Source organism: Ptychodera flava, chromosome 2 (assembly GCF_041260155.1).
Source record: "Ptychodera flava strain L36383 chromosome 2, AS_Pfla_20210202, whole genome shotgun sequence".
Lineage (NCBI taxonomy): Eukaryota > Metazoa > Hemichordata > Enteropneusta > Ptychoderidae > Ptychodera > Ptychodera flava.
In genome coordinates this window covers 33,542,381-33,559,238 of record NC_091929.1, presented here as the reverse complement: position 1 = coordinate 33,559,238, position 16,858 = coordinate 33,542,381, and the positions used below count along the sequence as shown (strand labels likewise).

The 16,858-nt window shown below is 38.7% G+C and overlaps 1 protein-coding gene across 2 annotated transcripts; it reads right to left on the bottom strand.

The window, feature by feature from the left end:
- Nucleotides 1–1,581: 1,581 nt before the first annotated feature.
- On the bottom strand, nt 1,582–16,453 carry LOC139119429 (sialate:O-sulfotransferase 1-like). Of its 2 annotated transcripts, none has more exons than XM_070683242.1 (5): nt 16,256–16,453; nt 8,856–9,071; nt 5,396–5,581; nt 3,661–3,882; nt 1,582–2,665 (listed from the first exon to the last, which is right to left on the bottom strand). In XM_070683242.1, exons 2-5 carry the CDS (start codon nt 9,019–9,021, stop codon nt 2,289–2,291), a joined length of 951 nt encoding a protein of 316 aa, XP_070539343.1. In that variant the 5' UTR covers nt 9,022–9,071; nt 16,256–16,453; the 3' UTR covers nt 1,582–2,288. The 2 variants fall into 2 exon arrangements, with proteins under 2 accessions (XP_070539343.1, XP_070539352.1); XM_070683251.1 differs by lacking the exon at nt 16,256–16,453 and adding an exon at nt 12,075–12,203.
- Nucleotides 16,454–16,858: the final 405 nt, after the last annotated feature.

The following is a 16,858-nucleotide window of genomic DNA, read 5'->3' as shown; positions in this document are numbered from 1 at the left end:
GAGCCTGCGACGGCGAATGAAAAGAAATTGCCTGTAGCGATGGATATGATGAATTAAATCACGAGACTCAGTCTGAACTACCCTGGGTCATAAGGAACAGTTGCCGAAGCAATCTGTGGTTTATAGTCTCGAGAAAATCTAGCGAAGGAGAAGCTGACTATACGATTTGTTGATGTCGAAATGTCAAAAACGTGAAACGTCTTCCAGGCAAAATTGCCCTTTTTTGGGTAAACGACAAAGCATGAGCAGAGCGGGGGCTTTACAAGCTGTTGTTCGCCTTCTTTTGTATGCATTAACTGTGCTCATTCCTGCTCCTTGATTTCATCACATGATCATTAAACACTGCTCACTCTCGCAGGCAGTCGACTCGTTACCATGGCAGCACATCCGTCGCCACGTGGCGCCTCACTCCGTCAGATTCAGACCTTTGTACGCAGGAATGTCCCATTACGCTTAACCAGGTTAATGCTATGATAGACCCAACCGAAAAAGGCAATCTGTGATGACTGGCTGATTCAATTTACTGACACTTTGCAAAGTCATTCACGATAAATGATGTATTTTTTGTGTGAGAGTAATGGAATCGCCCTTTCACGCACAAGGCGATATTTTCGGTCCGTTTGCTGGGGAAAAATCAATAATCTGATTGATTTAGTGTTAAATTTACACCAACGAGCTGCATGGTGAGCAGAAGCCGGCCATAAGGGACAAGCATTGAATGAACGTGGCTGCGATGGGCAAGAAAACTATAGTGATCCTAACGAGATCTGGCTGAGCGTTGGCACCTCGAAAGAGTCAGGAAAAAAAGCCAGAATTTTAAACAACTGCCACTGTGGTGATACGACGATATGATATTTCGAAGTTTGACGTCACTGTGATTTTATCAAATATCACAGAATATTGAAAAAGAACACGTAATTGCCTTGTGACGACAAGTTTTTCTGGACTGGGATTCGGTCTTGTCAAGGCGCCCCGCAGGATCTTCGACCCTCTCTTCTAAAGCGCCCTCACGTGACTGAATCTTTCAGTCTACACGTAAATCATTATTTGGTAATTTTAAAATATTGTGGAATAAAGTTTCCAACCAAAGTGCGTGTCACCGTGATATATGAAGCGGGATTTTTACGCCCTTTTGTTATGCTAATTCACCTGAGGTCGTGACGTATCCCTTTCTTGAAAGCTACTTGAAGTCGTCAAGACTCGCGATGAGTTGGCCAATTCCTGAACATGGAAATGTAAGATGATACTAAACAAGTGTTTTCTTCTCATTGAAACTCTCGCAGAAAAGTAAGCTAAAATTGGTGTCGCCATGCCAGATTTCAAGACAAGATAGAAAGATTACTATTTATAAAGATAGCCGCCAAAAGACTAGACTATACTAGACTAAACTAGATTTTTATAAAGTTTTTAACAAATATATACCGTTTCACATCTTCAGTGTGTGGTCAACATCCTGACAGTCGATTTACATTTAAAAATATAACAATAATAATCATAAATGCTTTTTCTAGAGCGATTTCCATCAATAAGATGTCAAACCGCTTTACAATAAAAATACAAGATCATAAAAACAAAATGATATTTTAAAAGCACAATAGTAAAAAAGCACCTAAGGTAGCTACATACCTTACGGACACTTTCGGGTTTTTATTTTTTTCTCAGTTATACAAATCGCAAAGCCCAATAAAGTATATATTTTCTAAAAGCCCTGATATTGGGAAATCCGACCGTCCGCAGTACATAGCCATTATTGCATAATAGTCACGTGACAAGCGTTTTGCTGAACCTTCCAAAAAAGTAAAAATCTGAAAGTGATTATAACGTATGTAGCTACCTTAAATGCAACACGATGAACCCGGAAATAAACAAGATAAGAACAAGTTACACGTACATATTATGATTCGCACATGTATATATTATGTCTACATATTTCTGGTGAAATAAAATTCACTTCACGTGTGTTGTGACCTTTACGCATATCTATATGTGATAATGTAATTATTCAGCAAGTGAATCAGTGCTTGAATTTCTCATCTGAATTACGCAAGTTTGGATTGATTCTCTTTTCGAGTGAGTAAGGTTGGCTGTCAGCACCCTCACCGGTGCTTTATTCCACGTCTTTAAGTTTATTCTTTCATTTTTGTAATAGTGTTTCTATGGACAATTGATGTCCGATTTAAAGTGAAATAAATAAAATAGCTTTAACATGCCTTCTTTACTCTCTGAGAATAACCGGCGAACCATCACGATCCACATCCACAAGAATTGCGAACTGTTTGTGAAAAAAATCAAGTATTTGGCAAAATGCCAGGAGGCATATTCTTCCAGGGCACGGGATCTTGTCCATGTTCAACCAGGAAGTCAGAAACTCTCTCCATGACCAGCTGAGCGTAACGTTTTATAGGCGGCGGAAGAACATCCCTGTAAAGCTGTGCTTTGTCACCGTACTTGCGGTGGTAATTGCCCTCCGTATTCCTCCGCACACATTCCATTCTCTCCTCGTCGACGGTCAAATTCAGGAACTTCACCACCCGCCGTATTTCACGAACAGCGTCCTCTTTGATGTTTTCATAATGAAGTACCAGGATGGGCTTACCAAGTCCAATCCAATTGTTGACAAAGTTTTCATAAAAATGCACTTGCCACACCAGCTTGTTAAACCACGCTGTGAACAATATCATAACGACTATTGTCAGTGGAAAGAAGCATGCAAGTGTGCAATTAAGCTACACTCTTTCTCATTCGAGGAAGGTCTTTGAGTTCTTCAATATCGATATGATCATCAAACATTCACCCCGAATACGACAAAAAGTGACTCTCAGAACCAGATAAAGTATAAATGATAACATCATTGGTGTCTTTTCCCATAAATGAGTAGCCCCATTCTAATAAAAATCTCAAAGCCGTGTTAAATTGACCAAGGCATATCAACCTATATGTTATTATGAATCAGGGAAAAGAGGTAATGTCGTCTGCAGGTATAGTAAGTCATATGACGTCAAAACTTGCAATAAATCTTTTAACCGTTGAATCAACTCAATGCAAACCTCAATGTCTGCACGGAATTCATACCCTTGTGCAAACGCACATAACATATCTAGAGTACGGCGCCCGCTGATCGTTGGTACTGGCATCCATGTTCAAGCAGAAGCAAAGCGACATACGGTGATCGCATCACGCTCCAAGTAGTGGTGGCGCTTTCTCAATATGCTTACACCACCACGAAAACATGTCAAAATGTCATAACTAGCCATACTTTTCGATTAGTGTCACAGAGAACACTGAATGGTGTGGTAATGTAATGTATAGATGACTGTAAAAATTGCATCGTAATGTTTTAATAGGGTTTGCATATGGATTTGGTTAAAATGACGTAACTTGCCGAACGTGAAAGACACTAAGCCTGGGAAGTGATAAAATTAATTCATGTGCCCTATCATACCCAGACCGAAAAATTCGTTGGTCGAGGGCGCTCTCGTGGGAAGAGTGCGCCCTCGGACTGCGGATATTTCAGTGTCTATCGATATCATGCCATGAGGAAGTGACTACCAAATAGTTACTTGTAACGGTGACGCGAGCTTCATGGAGGGCCATTATTGCTAGGATTGTGAATTTCCATTTTACAGGAAAGATTGTCTGCTATAATCTGAATATCCATACCCCTGTCATTCTGCAGCTGTCTGCTCCATTCTGCTAATCCTGTTTGATTAGTAGCCTCGCGATTTCTTTCTGTGATTGCAAGACTGCAAGGATTTCGAATCAATAGAATCGCCGCTTGAGATAGCTCAGGAACTTTGTTTTGGTTGCGAGCAAAACGGATGCAATGCGTTTTAAAAGTCAGTGTAGTACCACTGGTAAAGTTTTCCATCTCGCCATCGTATCCTGTGGACAAACATAAGGAAATCTGTTGTAGATCATCATCAACAGCAGCTGCAGCAGAACCACCACCACCACCACCACCAACAACAACAACAACAACGACAACAACAATAACAACAGTCGTCATCACCGCCACGATCAATAAATTTGCACATAGGCCGAGAATCCAATTATCAGTAAAGACACCCAATTGTATATTTGAACGGGCAGCTTTCAGCTGATCAGGGAACTCCCTCACTAATGTCGATATCAACATTTGCATACACTTCCGGTCGATACCACTCAGCGGAACGTAGTCCAGGGGCTTATCGTGACCAAATTGCCAAAAGGGGGGGTTGTACCTAGAATAAGTAGAAATGGGTAATTTACATAATTTTAACACTATTAATGAAGTAAAAGGCAAGCGTTACACTAGGGACGGAAAACAAAGAAAGACAATAAAATTAAACAGGAATTTTGCAGTCTATCAGAAATTTCTCATAACTCTCATTTTCTATGGTGAAAAAATAAAATGTTCGATTTTCGAAAAACTAAGCCAGTGAAAAGTTTTCTTACACCAGGAGCAATTAAATGAACCTCCACAAGTGCAATATTAGAGAAAAATATAAAATTTTGAGAGTTCGAATATCTGCCCCCCCCCCCCCCGAGGTTAATAGTCCTAGATCCAAAAACCGTACCTGGTGTTTAAAGATAATCCATTAATATGGAATAAATACTGAAATTATTTTGGAAATGCAAAGAATTAAATCTTTTACCAAGCCGCCATATGCAAAGTGATTAAGTTTTCATAGGAACGGGACAACTTGACTACCTCTGTCCGTTGCATAGTGTGCGGGGTGCGATACAGCAAAGGTTTGGGGTACGTGGTTGCTCTGGTCCCCTGGCCCATTTCTACCGCCGGCTGCGTTGCTCACGAAAAGCAGTGCGGCCAGCGGTAGAAACGGGGCAGGGGAGCAGACAGTATCCAGAAGAATACCACGCATGAGCAGTGTGTCTGAAATTATCACCAGAAGAGCTCATGAATCAGTCACTATGTTTTGTGATATGTTTTGCCATGGATCTGACAAACCTTGTGATAGAAAAAACGAGTGCTTTGTTTTTATCCAGACTTTTGGTATCGTCGTTATTCGGTCATCACAGAATTTTCGCTCAGTTTAGCGGAAGTTTATAGAAATATAGACCGAATAGAGACTTGATTTAACTACTAGTATTTATCAGATAACTGCACCTTTTTAGGGACATTTAAGACGTCTAAAACAGAAACGAAGAGTAATGAAACTTATATAGAATGATACGTAATCATTTTTATCGTTTTTCTTGTCGATAGATTTAACCCTTTCACCACCATGGTTTGGCCCAAACCCATTGTTATCAACGGTAATTGTGGCCCTGTTTACAGGAAACAGGGGGCGAACAGGTTAAGTCTACAAATGGTGTAACTACAAAGCTAATACTCGTTTCAGTTTGCTGTCAGTCGTCCTTCACCTGACGTTGAATACCCTCTTTGTTAGCTCACCTGTTTTCGCTATCTTTAAGTAGCGGTACTCTGAGCCTGTGAAGAAACCGGTCGCTTGTTGTATCAAGTGACGGGTCCATGTATTTCCTGCACCGGGTGGGCTCGCTAGAGCTACCGTTGGGAACGTACCGGGGGCAGCCAAGCGAACGGAACAGTTTAGCGAGCGGGGTGCTCCACCAGTGGCGCCTGAAAAACAAAGGTCTCTTTTGTAGTTCGTTAATTCCAAACATCAGAATAAACCTTGCAATTTTACAGTGAATTTCAAAATAGCTTGGAATTACAACGTGCACGGTGCTTGGGTGATTAGACAAAAACGTTTCTGGCGAAAGAAAACGCCAACAACATCCATTGCAAACGTTCTCCTTTGATAGATTTTGCAACAAATTAACACAATACGGCGTCCACTGTTCTCACTCACAGAACACGTTGAGTATTGGCTATAGAAAACACCAATCATTGTACCGACCCGTACAGTGTACCTAGATAAAACCTATCGTTATGTAAATGCACGTCAATGGTTGAGCAAACATCACAGGTTTGGCAATTTTTCATAACCTATGCACAACACGATAGACTTACATATTCATTGGCATGGAATTATACTGATTAATTTTGAAACTTGTCGAATAAATGGAATTTTCAATATTGTTTTGAGAAAATCTGAATGTTCCCTTTCCCCATAGAGTTAACACTGGGTGTCGGGGATATGATGAATTGCAAATATTGCTGAATTTTAGACAATATGTCACTCTATTATAGACTTTGTAAGGTAACCAGTTTAATTTATTCCTCATTACGAAAAAAGAGTGGTTAAAAGTTTCTTTACAAGAAGTATGAGAAAAAGTTTTAGTCTTTCAGTTTTGAGGCGCGCGCCCATTGCTTTGCTAATCCAATACAAAGCAAGCCATCTCTCAGTTGTGTATCCATGCGTGCTTATTCGAAGAGAATAGGCCGCATTGTATTACCTATATGCCGTAGCCTCCAATCCCCTATGCTTGCCTTGATTCTTCTTGATATCGTCTGCTTACCGAATGCAAGTCCTTTATTTTTCTTTTAAATTTTAAAGAGTTAAACCAATATAATTTGAGATAAAGGCCTGTGCCTTTACTAGTAAATACCCTTGCTTAGACCATCGTTCGTACTGTCACCTGTTCCAATTTTGCCACAGTTACCATGGAAAGAGAAAAATCTAACCAATTAATCACAGATTTTAAGCGGGTGGCCGCTTTAAAAAAAACAGCACCCTCACATGGGCATTTCGAATGCCAAGGAACGCCCTTTGACCATATATGGGCATATTTAGATTACAGGTGACTGTATACCTTTAAGGTTGTAAGCGATTCGAAAGTGAAAGACTTAAACTTTTGCTCAAACTTTCCCAAATGAAACTTTCAATCATTCTCTTAATAAATCAACAACATAAATCGGGGGTCACCGTGCAAAGTTTGAAAGTAACGAAACAAATTACCAAACATTTCACGATATTTGAAGTTCAAAATGGCCGTCATCCCTGTATTAACTCTATGGGGAAAATATTAAATTTTGGATTTTCGAAAAACTAAGACGGTGAAAGTATTTCTGTCTCCAAGAGCTTTAAAATGAACCCCCACAAGTGGTACATCAGAATAGAATTGTAGAAATTTGAGAGTCAGAATATCTGTCCCGAGGCGCGTTCTACCTTAAGGGGTGTTTCATGTACCATCCCAGTTAGGAGCGGTAGAGTTCTCAATCCCTGATTTTCGGATTAGCTCTTGTTGACATCGAGTACTGACATGGTATTACTTCCTTGTTTTTCATTGAAAGTTTTCTCAAATTAGTCTATTTACTTATAAATACAGCTTAAAATTACTTGCTTCTTTAAGTACACTGTAGTCTTTACGCTGTAACATTTTTCATTCATTCATTCATTCATTCATTTATTGCCAATATAAGCGTAAATGGTACAGTGTGTGGAAAGTAGAAAATAAAATTGGCAAAAGGAGTCAAAAAAATAGCTTCTCGCTAATCGAGTTCGACTCCAGCTCAGAGTACATAAGACAGAATCGAAAAAAGGGCTCTTATGAACTTTGCAAAAAAAAAATCATCAAACATAATAATTGTTGTGAGAAAGTATTACAGTTTCATGAATTGTAATGTTGACATTAACAATCAAGGAGATATTTTCGTATAGCCGTGGTAAACATATGTTTTGATGTGAGATACTTGGTATCGGCTGGTAAACTGTTCCAAAGTTTAGCACCGGCAAATGAAATAGAAAACTGTCCCGCTGCTGTATAAATTTTAGGAATGGATAAATTTGGACCAAGCTTGAACCTAGTATCTCGGCTGTGATCCACAGTCTGGAAATAATCATTCAGATGGTGAGGAAGCTTGCCATTGTACAAATCAAAAATAAAATTGCTGACACCTAATTTATACAGTTTGTAAATGTCAAGAAGACCTAACTCTATGAATAAATGATATGATGGTTCTCGAAAATCAGAGAATGTGATGCAACGAACACACATTTTCTGGGTGATCAGTATAGAATTTAAGTAAGATGGGAATGTGCTTCCCCATATTTCCAAACCATACGTAATAATCGGTTGGATAAATGCCTTGTACAATAAAACTAGAATATGTTGAGGTACACAGTTTCTTACTTTAAATAAAAGTCCTGCTTTTTTTCGAATACAATTATTTACATCTTTGATTTGATCTTTCCATGTCAGGTGTTTGTCAATCAAAACTCCTACAAAAGACGCTTTATCAGCCACATTCATTGTATGATCTTTAACACAAGAGAACCAAAAAGAGAGATAGGCTTACGTTTTTAAAACTTTATCCCCTAGATTTAATTATTACTTTTTTCAAATGTACTTTTACAAGAAATTCGCTGACTTCACCGCATTTTCCTGTCGTAACGGATGGTACCCATAAATACCAGAGAAACTGAAAAGCTGTAGGATGAACGTCTTTAAAACTATTGCTTTTATTTCATTCTAGCTTTTCTCCTTATTTCTTTCTACATTTATTTATGAATAAAATACTCGCAGATCCCAGTGCTTAATTGGTGTTTAGAATCTTCAACATAGGAAAAATATGTTTATTTATTTATTTATTTATTTATTTATTTATTTATTTATTTATTTATTTATTTATTTATTTTCTTTTATTAACTCACACTTTTCGATGGTTTTGATATTGTTTCGAATTCTCAGAAAGAAAGGAACTTGACTTCATGAGGACCCTACCATTTATGTAATGTATATTGAACAGAATTTGCATTCACAGATTTGTCAAGGATTTGACATTGAATGACCACGAATCGGGGCAGGGGGTTTTCACTCGTCTGTTATGTATGCCAGTGTCTAGATGTCAACATCACAGATACATAAGCTTCCAGCTTTTCACGTACTGTTTGCTTGTCTTGTTGCATCCCTTGACAGTGAAATATGAGGCACAAGTTATTGGACGTTACCTGCAGCCAAGGCAACTCTATCCCTGGAAGCTCGGACTGGCCCAAGACGGATGCTTTGGAGTGATGTCATCATTTTACTCTGGAGCACAGCAACCAGGAATAGGTAGGTAAAAATTGCGGTGCAGACAGCAAGCATGCAATGTTTTAATACTACCAAGTAACGCATCTTCGAAACATCTAGTCGACTTGCCAAAGAGTGAAAATGTCTTCAAAAATCTGTATGAATAAAAAATATTATTTATTTATTTATTTGTTAGTTTGTAAGTCAGTTAGTTAGTTATTTTTTCATATAATTATTCATTAATATTATCTACTTTTTTATTTTTTAAAGTAAAACTGCTAGTACTTCTGACAATACTGTATTGGCCGCATTCAGTAATGAAGATATGGAAAATATTGCTTTAATCCATCTTACAGTAGTTAAGGGAGCCTTCAGTAATTACAAGGGGGTGGGCCGGGGGAATTAGGAGGAGGGTCACTTTTTAGAAAACTGTCCAAGGGAGAGGGTCACTCTTTATAAACCCATCTTGGGGGAGGGTCACTTTTTACAGAAGGTGATTTTACGGCCAAACCTTTGAATGTCCATTTGATATTTCCTGAATAGGAAATTGCCGACTCAATACATTGATTCTTTAATAAATACATATTATCTACAAGCTTCACTAGCAAAGAAGATGCAGTGGTATCCTACATTAAACACATTAAACAGTTAAAACTGATGGAAGACAAGAGACAATAACATATTGGAAAGAGGGCAAAGTGTATATCAATTATCAAATGTCTATAAATGCACAGATATTGTAAGGTTATGTTTTACATTAGTAAAAAATTAATTATAGTAAAACTGTTCTCTCAAAGACTACCAAGTGTACTGAATTCAACATTTCGCCTAAATTCCAAAATCCATTGTTTTGCACACACATCCATTTTAACTACCCTAGACTAATCAAGTATATTAATATCATTAATCAAGTGTACATAAATACACAGATTTACCAGGTTTTGCACTGGAAAAAATCATTCATATTTTCCTCATAGACGACAATATACAGTAAATTCAACATTTTGGTGAAATTCCAAAATCCAATTCCTTGCACACATATCTACTTGTAACCACCCTAGTCGAACCAAACACATATACATTAATAATCAAGTGTACATAAATATACAGCTTTACCTATTATATTGCATTATATTTGAAAAAAAATATTCATAGTTTCCTCATAGACTACCATGTATGGTAAATAAACATTTTCAATGAAATCAAAATATCCAAGTTTTTGTACACACATGCACGTTTTACTTTCCACTTCAAGCAAAGTACATTTACATATATATATTATCAAACATATATAAATGTACAGATATAGCTTGTTGTGTGGGGGTAAATGGTCAATAGTTTCCCTGATAGACTCCCATATATTGTGATTTGATATTTTCGGATGAAGCACTATATCAGCCACATCTTGCCTCCTTATAGTTGCGTAAAATATGGTGACCCTCCCGCAAATGCATGACCCTTCAAAAATGCTTGAGTGATAAATTGCAACTCTCCCTCTCAAAATGCCAGCCCCCCCCCCCCCTGTAATTTATGTCTGTAACTTACATAACGATTAAACATATTGTTATGTAAATTAGCTGATTTTGAGTCTGAGTTATTCCTGGGGAGAATACTGCAGTGATTGGGGGAGGGTAAAATTTTAGAATGCCAGACAATGGGGAGGTCACATTTTAGACACAAGGATAGGGGTAATTGCCGGAAGGGTACGCCACATACGTTATGAATATGATTTTGTAGAAATTTATATGAGAGGATCTCTATTCAAAATATTATGTGTGTCGATCTAAACGTTCGTAGTGCCAACAAAGTCGATCAGGAAAACGACAACATTGTTAACTTTTCAGTTTTACTAACGTTGGTTTTAACACTCTTATCACATGCACGAGCCAAATTTGTTGTCTCTAAACAGAAAATACCGATATTTGTTTTCTGGTCGTTCTACGTCACGACAACCCGCGTCTATGTCATCAATTTTGGTGCGTCGGAACTTTCATGTGTCAATTTTCGACGTGCTTGTCAATGCAAACAAACAAACAAAATGGTGGCCCGTATTTCTCAAGCGATCAGAATTCGTCTAATGTGAAAATTTGCAAAAATTAGTCATGGTTTTTAGAGTCTGACAAAATACATCCACTTCGCAAATTTTGAGTCCTTCTGTTTTACTCTTGTCGGTATAGACCCTACTGGCGTCTGAACTTTCGACTCACACTGAGTATCCTACTGCTGCAACAAGGGGAGTTAAGTGCTCATCCAGGCCGCACGCTGAGCCTTAAAAAAGTTATGTAATGATATCAATATTTTCATAGTCCACGACATAATAATCCGAACTACGGAAACGTAAGAGTATAACGCTAGTAGGCACCATTATCAAGTGGTGTAGCTACAAAAAGATGACGTCAAAGATGTGTATACTTGTGGAAATGAGGTCAAAGATCATCCGCCAGACTCCCTCATGTTGTTTTACATAAACACCGTGTAATCTGTATCAGCCATGGCGATGTCTTAGAATGTATCGCTATGCAGTCTTAAGGACATAAAATGAAATTAAAAAATCGTACACCACATCGATTTTATTATTTTTCTAATCAGTTTTTCGATATTTAACTGCCAATGGTTGTACCTATTTGCTGCCTCTGATGTCTCCCCGTGAAGTTACATAACAATATATGTGGAGTGAAAGACATACTTCAGTGTATGCTATATAGTCTACGCTGGAGCGGTGCTGTGACTGTAGAGGTGCCTCCATGCTGTGACCTATCAATCGAAAACGGTTCAGACGAGTCATTACTCCAGAACCTCCATTTTCGCTTGTCTCTCTTGTCCCGGCAGCTTGGTGCTCCCCGAAAACAGCGAATTCTCAGCTACTCTCGTTGCGATCACAAAAGTTGAAAACACATGGCGTGATCAAGGTGCCGTGTAACGGTTGAATGACATCGTTTTCTGGAACCTATACACACGTACCTAAATAACCAAATCTGTGGAAATCTCTGCACTTTCCAAGGAAACTGATCTCACAACCAGGTTGGAAAAGTCCCAATCAAAGCAAGACGGGTTGACACCGTGTGCCCAAAGGAATGTATTGGAAACATCGTATGGAAGTAAAAATAACAAAAAAAGGCATTTGCTATTCAAAACTTGAATCTTCTCATCATACTTACAATATTTGAAGTGAACACAGGTCATTCACCAATGTCGTACTTGTTCAAATTTAAAGTATTCGGCATTGATATTGGGCCTACATTCAGTCAGTCAGTCAGATACGCAGGTGAACTAATTATGATCTGCCACGCTTGTCAAACTTCCAGAATGACGAAGTGTAAGTATGATATAAACATGTCATGCTCATTAAACTTTTACTACAATTCATACAAGGTATGATCAATCAACGGCAGAGGTTGAAACACAATTGGCGCATTGAATAATGACGTATAGCCTATTATTGCAAGAATTTCTTCAATATGTAAATGGCTAGTAAAAGAATCTCCTGCTCAAAAAAAAACGTAAAAAAGGCAAACCTAAGTACCCCACAGCTTAATAATTCTAGCATCTCTCTTTGATGAACAATGGCTACTCTCAAACTAAATGTGGCAAAGCAAATCCATTCGAGCGATTGACGAAGGGGCTTTGGTCCTGAAACACCTTTAGGACGAATCATAAACACAATCTGTTTGCCCGGGGACCCAGATCAAATGACAAGGGTCAAAGCACCATCGATTCACCTCGTCTCGTCACGTTCCCCGTTTTAATGAAACCACAATTATCTACTCTCTATACCATATCACTGACAAAGGTAGAATCGATATGTGAAGTTGCCTTCCTTTGTATTTGGAACGTCCTTATCGATTATTCCCAAGGCGTCTAAACTGGACGCAAGACGAAATAAAGTAACACACTGTCGTTAGAGTCCTTCAAAGTTTTACTTATTTAGGGTCTACCAGTAATGTTTGTGTACGTACTTGAGCATAAAATGAGATATTATGAAGGCTGAGGTCGGTGTTGACGACGAAAGCCATGAGCGAGTCGGCCATGTTTCTCGACTGATGCATTGCCGTCAATTTTCACTCCCTAGGTTGCTTAATATTCTTTCTCGCATATATTCACATGGCATGGTTGTATTCACGCGGTCATGTACTTAACTCATCACCCAGTACACGGTCACTCCGCAAAGTATTATAATGTAATCATTTGATAATACAAGAGCTTGAGTTCTGGCATGGGGGCGTACATCAAGATGGAATGCTTGTAAGGTCGTAATGGAATTTTCATATAGTCAGTGTGCGGTAATCACCTATTATATTACCATGCCCTGTCCGTCGCATTTTAATTGGTCGAGCTGAACCACGTGACTGCCCACAAATACACAGTAATGGTTTGTTTACATGCCAGTGAATATGAATAATATCGTCAACATCGTAACTTTACTGCTAAAACGTCAATTGTGATGTGTATACAGATCATAATCAATCACAAAATAAAATGGAGCACTTGTGAGTCAAGTTTAGACATATTTTTGTAAAAAAAATCTCCGGATTTGCCAATTTTTTTACAGCGCCCGCACAACTCACTGACAAGTTCTGTGCGCGTGGGAAACTTTCGTAAATTTTGACGGTTTTCTTTGGTTCGTTGATAATAGAATGGATATAACAGACTCTGCCCTGACCATTAACGTTTATTTATTGGCGCGGGCCCATAAATTTTTGCCCTTTAATTATTGGCTTTCCTCTCGCCCTTGGCGAGTCATACATTATTTCTATAATCATTTGTGTGCCGCATGATATAACTGGATCATTCCATAACATGATTGAAGTTTATCATCATATCAGTATGTCCTAATAACATTCAACCATAGAGTATTTCTTTTTATAAACGATTCATATCGTTCCCTCCCTACAGTATTGCATAGGCGAATTTTGGCAGGCGTTTTACGATATAAATACGCTGTAATGAGCAATATCAGACACTAAGTTTTAGATTGGCAACTTTTGTGAAGGCCTTGCCCAAATTTTGTAAAGATCTTGCACACAGCGAAATTTGCCTAAAATATCAACGTATTCAAAGTAGTGTATTGTATTTAAGGCATTTACGCAATATGAAAGGCTTGATATAAAGGTATTCGATATGCAAATTACTAATTAGCTGATATACAACTGCTAGATGATATTTGTCAATGTCACATCATAGTATCTTCAATGTACGTAGCATGTTTCATCAATTTTCTTCAAGTCTATCCAGATATATATATTCCTGATTATGAAAGTGTGTGTTAAATATGCAAATTAGTTTTCAGTTGATGAAAAAAATGCTAAAGACCTTCAGTTTTGATATATCACGGTATTTTGAATGGACATAGCAAGTTTTGTCAACTTTCGTAGGATAAATCCAGATATATATCCTTAACTCTTGGAAAGTTCATTTTATATACAAATGAACAGTGTCATCATCACAAAAGTGCACTTGACCTTGAAATCTGTCCATGGTTCCTTGATTAACGTCTCGGGAAGATTTACAACATATGAAATTATCATTCTGAGAATATCTGATTTCTGAACAAACAAGTATGCAAAATTAGTAATAATTGTGAAAGTAACCCCTGACCAAAAGCTAATCGGGTCTTGCTATTCCCAAACAGGATATATCCACCAGATTTGATTCCGATCCAATCAGTTGTTTGAAAGATATTGTACTAACAGACAGCCGGCGGACACTGAGACAGACAGAAAAGTATAACAAACGTGTTTACGACAATAGTTCGTGTGAATGAAGACGTGAGCGAAAAACCTGAGTCAAAGCTACACATTACTATTTGTCCAAGTCCTCTGCGCCCCACTCCTCAAAATTTGGTGCATCCTCCCTTGCTATGCAAATGAGCAAAAATGCACTTCCGGCCGCCGAAGCAGCAACAAGTCTACTTGCTCCCACATATACTTTCCCAGTCTGCTATGAATTGTTCCTTACATAATATACTTTGTATTGTCCTGTACTTTCTAGTAACCAAGCTTTAAGTCTTTACACGTATTATATGCTTTACTGCTCCCTTGTTGGGGACTTACTCTAGTTTCACCACCTGTATTTGTAGGTTGGTTGTTGCAAGGTTGCCAGTGTTCAACCAAAATAACCTGCTTTAGCAGCCTTGCCACGCCCACCTGTCACAAGCGGCACCAGGGAGAAAACCGGTTTCCTCGTAGAATTTGTGTATTGACATTTTAGCATTTCGGTTAAAAACAGAGTTCGCCGGCTTGACGCAAACGTACATCTTTCTACACAGGGCTATCCTGGTTGTACAAGATTGAAATCATGGGTACAGACTGAGATATATGGGATCAACAAAGGATGGTCGTAATTTTGGAAAACTTTTAAAAGAACATTTATAAATGTTGATGCTCACCCTAGGAGTACTGATATGAGAAAATTGTTATAAAATGTCTCGACTTGGGGTATAAACAGTTGACACCCACTGTCTATGGTGAAGTGAATTCGTATTCGTTCCCCACTGCCTGGTAACACAAAAGAAATTAACTTAATGAACGATATCCACTGTGACGTGCTTGTTTTGGATCAAAACTTTGGGTATAGAAGTTTTATTACGAGAGCCCTTGCATAACATGACGCCTCGGAGCTCAAGCTGACAAATGGGCGCTGATGACATACATACATACATAGGTACGTACGTACGTACGTAAAAAGGCAGATAGATAGATAGATAGATAGATAGATAGATAGATAGATAGATAGATAGATCATGGAGGTAGCAGAGCTACCTCCATGGATAGAAAGATAGATACTTTCATACATTATGTACGCTCAACCTGACAAAATAGCTTTTCATATGCAAAATCAGCGTACGGTAATTAACCGGTGGTATTGTTTTAACAACATTTTATTGAAAGGGATTCAATAGTACCATATCAACTCGTCATGCAAGATTATGAACTGCTTGGCCTCAAAATTGTCATAGACATTCATGTACAGTTCAAAGCTTGAACAGCAAGTGCCGGACAGTCACTTGTCGACGCTGGTCAGAAATCCCGAGTGCCGGTCGGGCCCGTCCTGCGCCGACCAGCGTGGGGAGAACCCTGTATACATACATGCATACATACATACATGCATACATACACACATACATACATACACACACATACATACATACATACATACATACATACATACATACATACATACATACATACATACATACATACACTGACCATGGTCGGTTGCTTCTCAGTGTCACAACATCAATGGGGTAATGAAGCATAGACAGTAGAGTCGTCACGTTAACTACTGTCTATGCAGTAATCACCTTGGTGGGGGGACTACGCAAAATTCTGTATAAACTTACCTGAACGTTAAACGAAGGAGAGCAGTGCCCAGGAAACGTAATGCTTTCCGTAGTTATAAACTCGATACTTGTTGCCCGTAACTGTTCGAAACATTGGACAAATTATCATCTCACTTCCCGCCGGATCAACCTGAACGGGAGCGACGCGACAACAACGCCTGGCCTCGCTCAACGGTCTGGCATACACAATATATAACAAGCGTATCAAGCGATTAAACTGCCCTTGCACATGCGCACGGAAATCACACGGTAAATCCCTCCATGGATCCATTGCCCCCATGCTGAAGAAACTGATCGGTCCCTTGCACACATCGAATTTAGGGGGAAAAGGACACACGACTTCACATAAAACGATCTTGGGCTACAAAAAACTTTGATGTATAGTGGTGAGGCTAGGCAGTGTGAGTTACGAGCCACGCCCACTAGAGATGTAGAGATTTACAGATCACATCGCAGCAGCTCAGAGCAGCATAAAACTTCGTCAACGCTACAGTCTATGTTTTAATGAATATATCATTGTGAGACTTCATATTCTGGTCAGCAAGCTGACACTGTTTCTGTTCAAAAAATGTTAAAGAGGTTGGTGAAAGAGTGTCTGTGAAA

What these genes read in the sequence shown, in the direction of transcription:
- LOC139119429 (XM_070683242.1), bottom strand. Translation starts at nt 9,021, where the DNA reads ATGCGTTACTTGGTAGTATTAAAACATTGCATGCTTGCTGTCTGCACC. An exon ending in TAGAGTTGCCTTGGCTGCAG is followed by an intron (nt 5,582 to 8,855) that starts GTAACGTCCAAT and finishes TTTGTTTTTCAG; the next exon opens with GCGCCACTGGTGGAGCACCC. An exon ending in ACAGCTGCAGAATGACAGGG is followed by an intron (nt 2,666 to 3,660) that starts GTATGGATATTC and finishes TATTGTTCACAG; the next exon opens with CGTGGTTTAACAAGCTGGTG.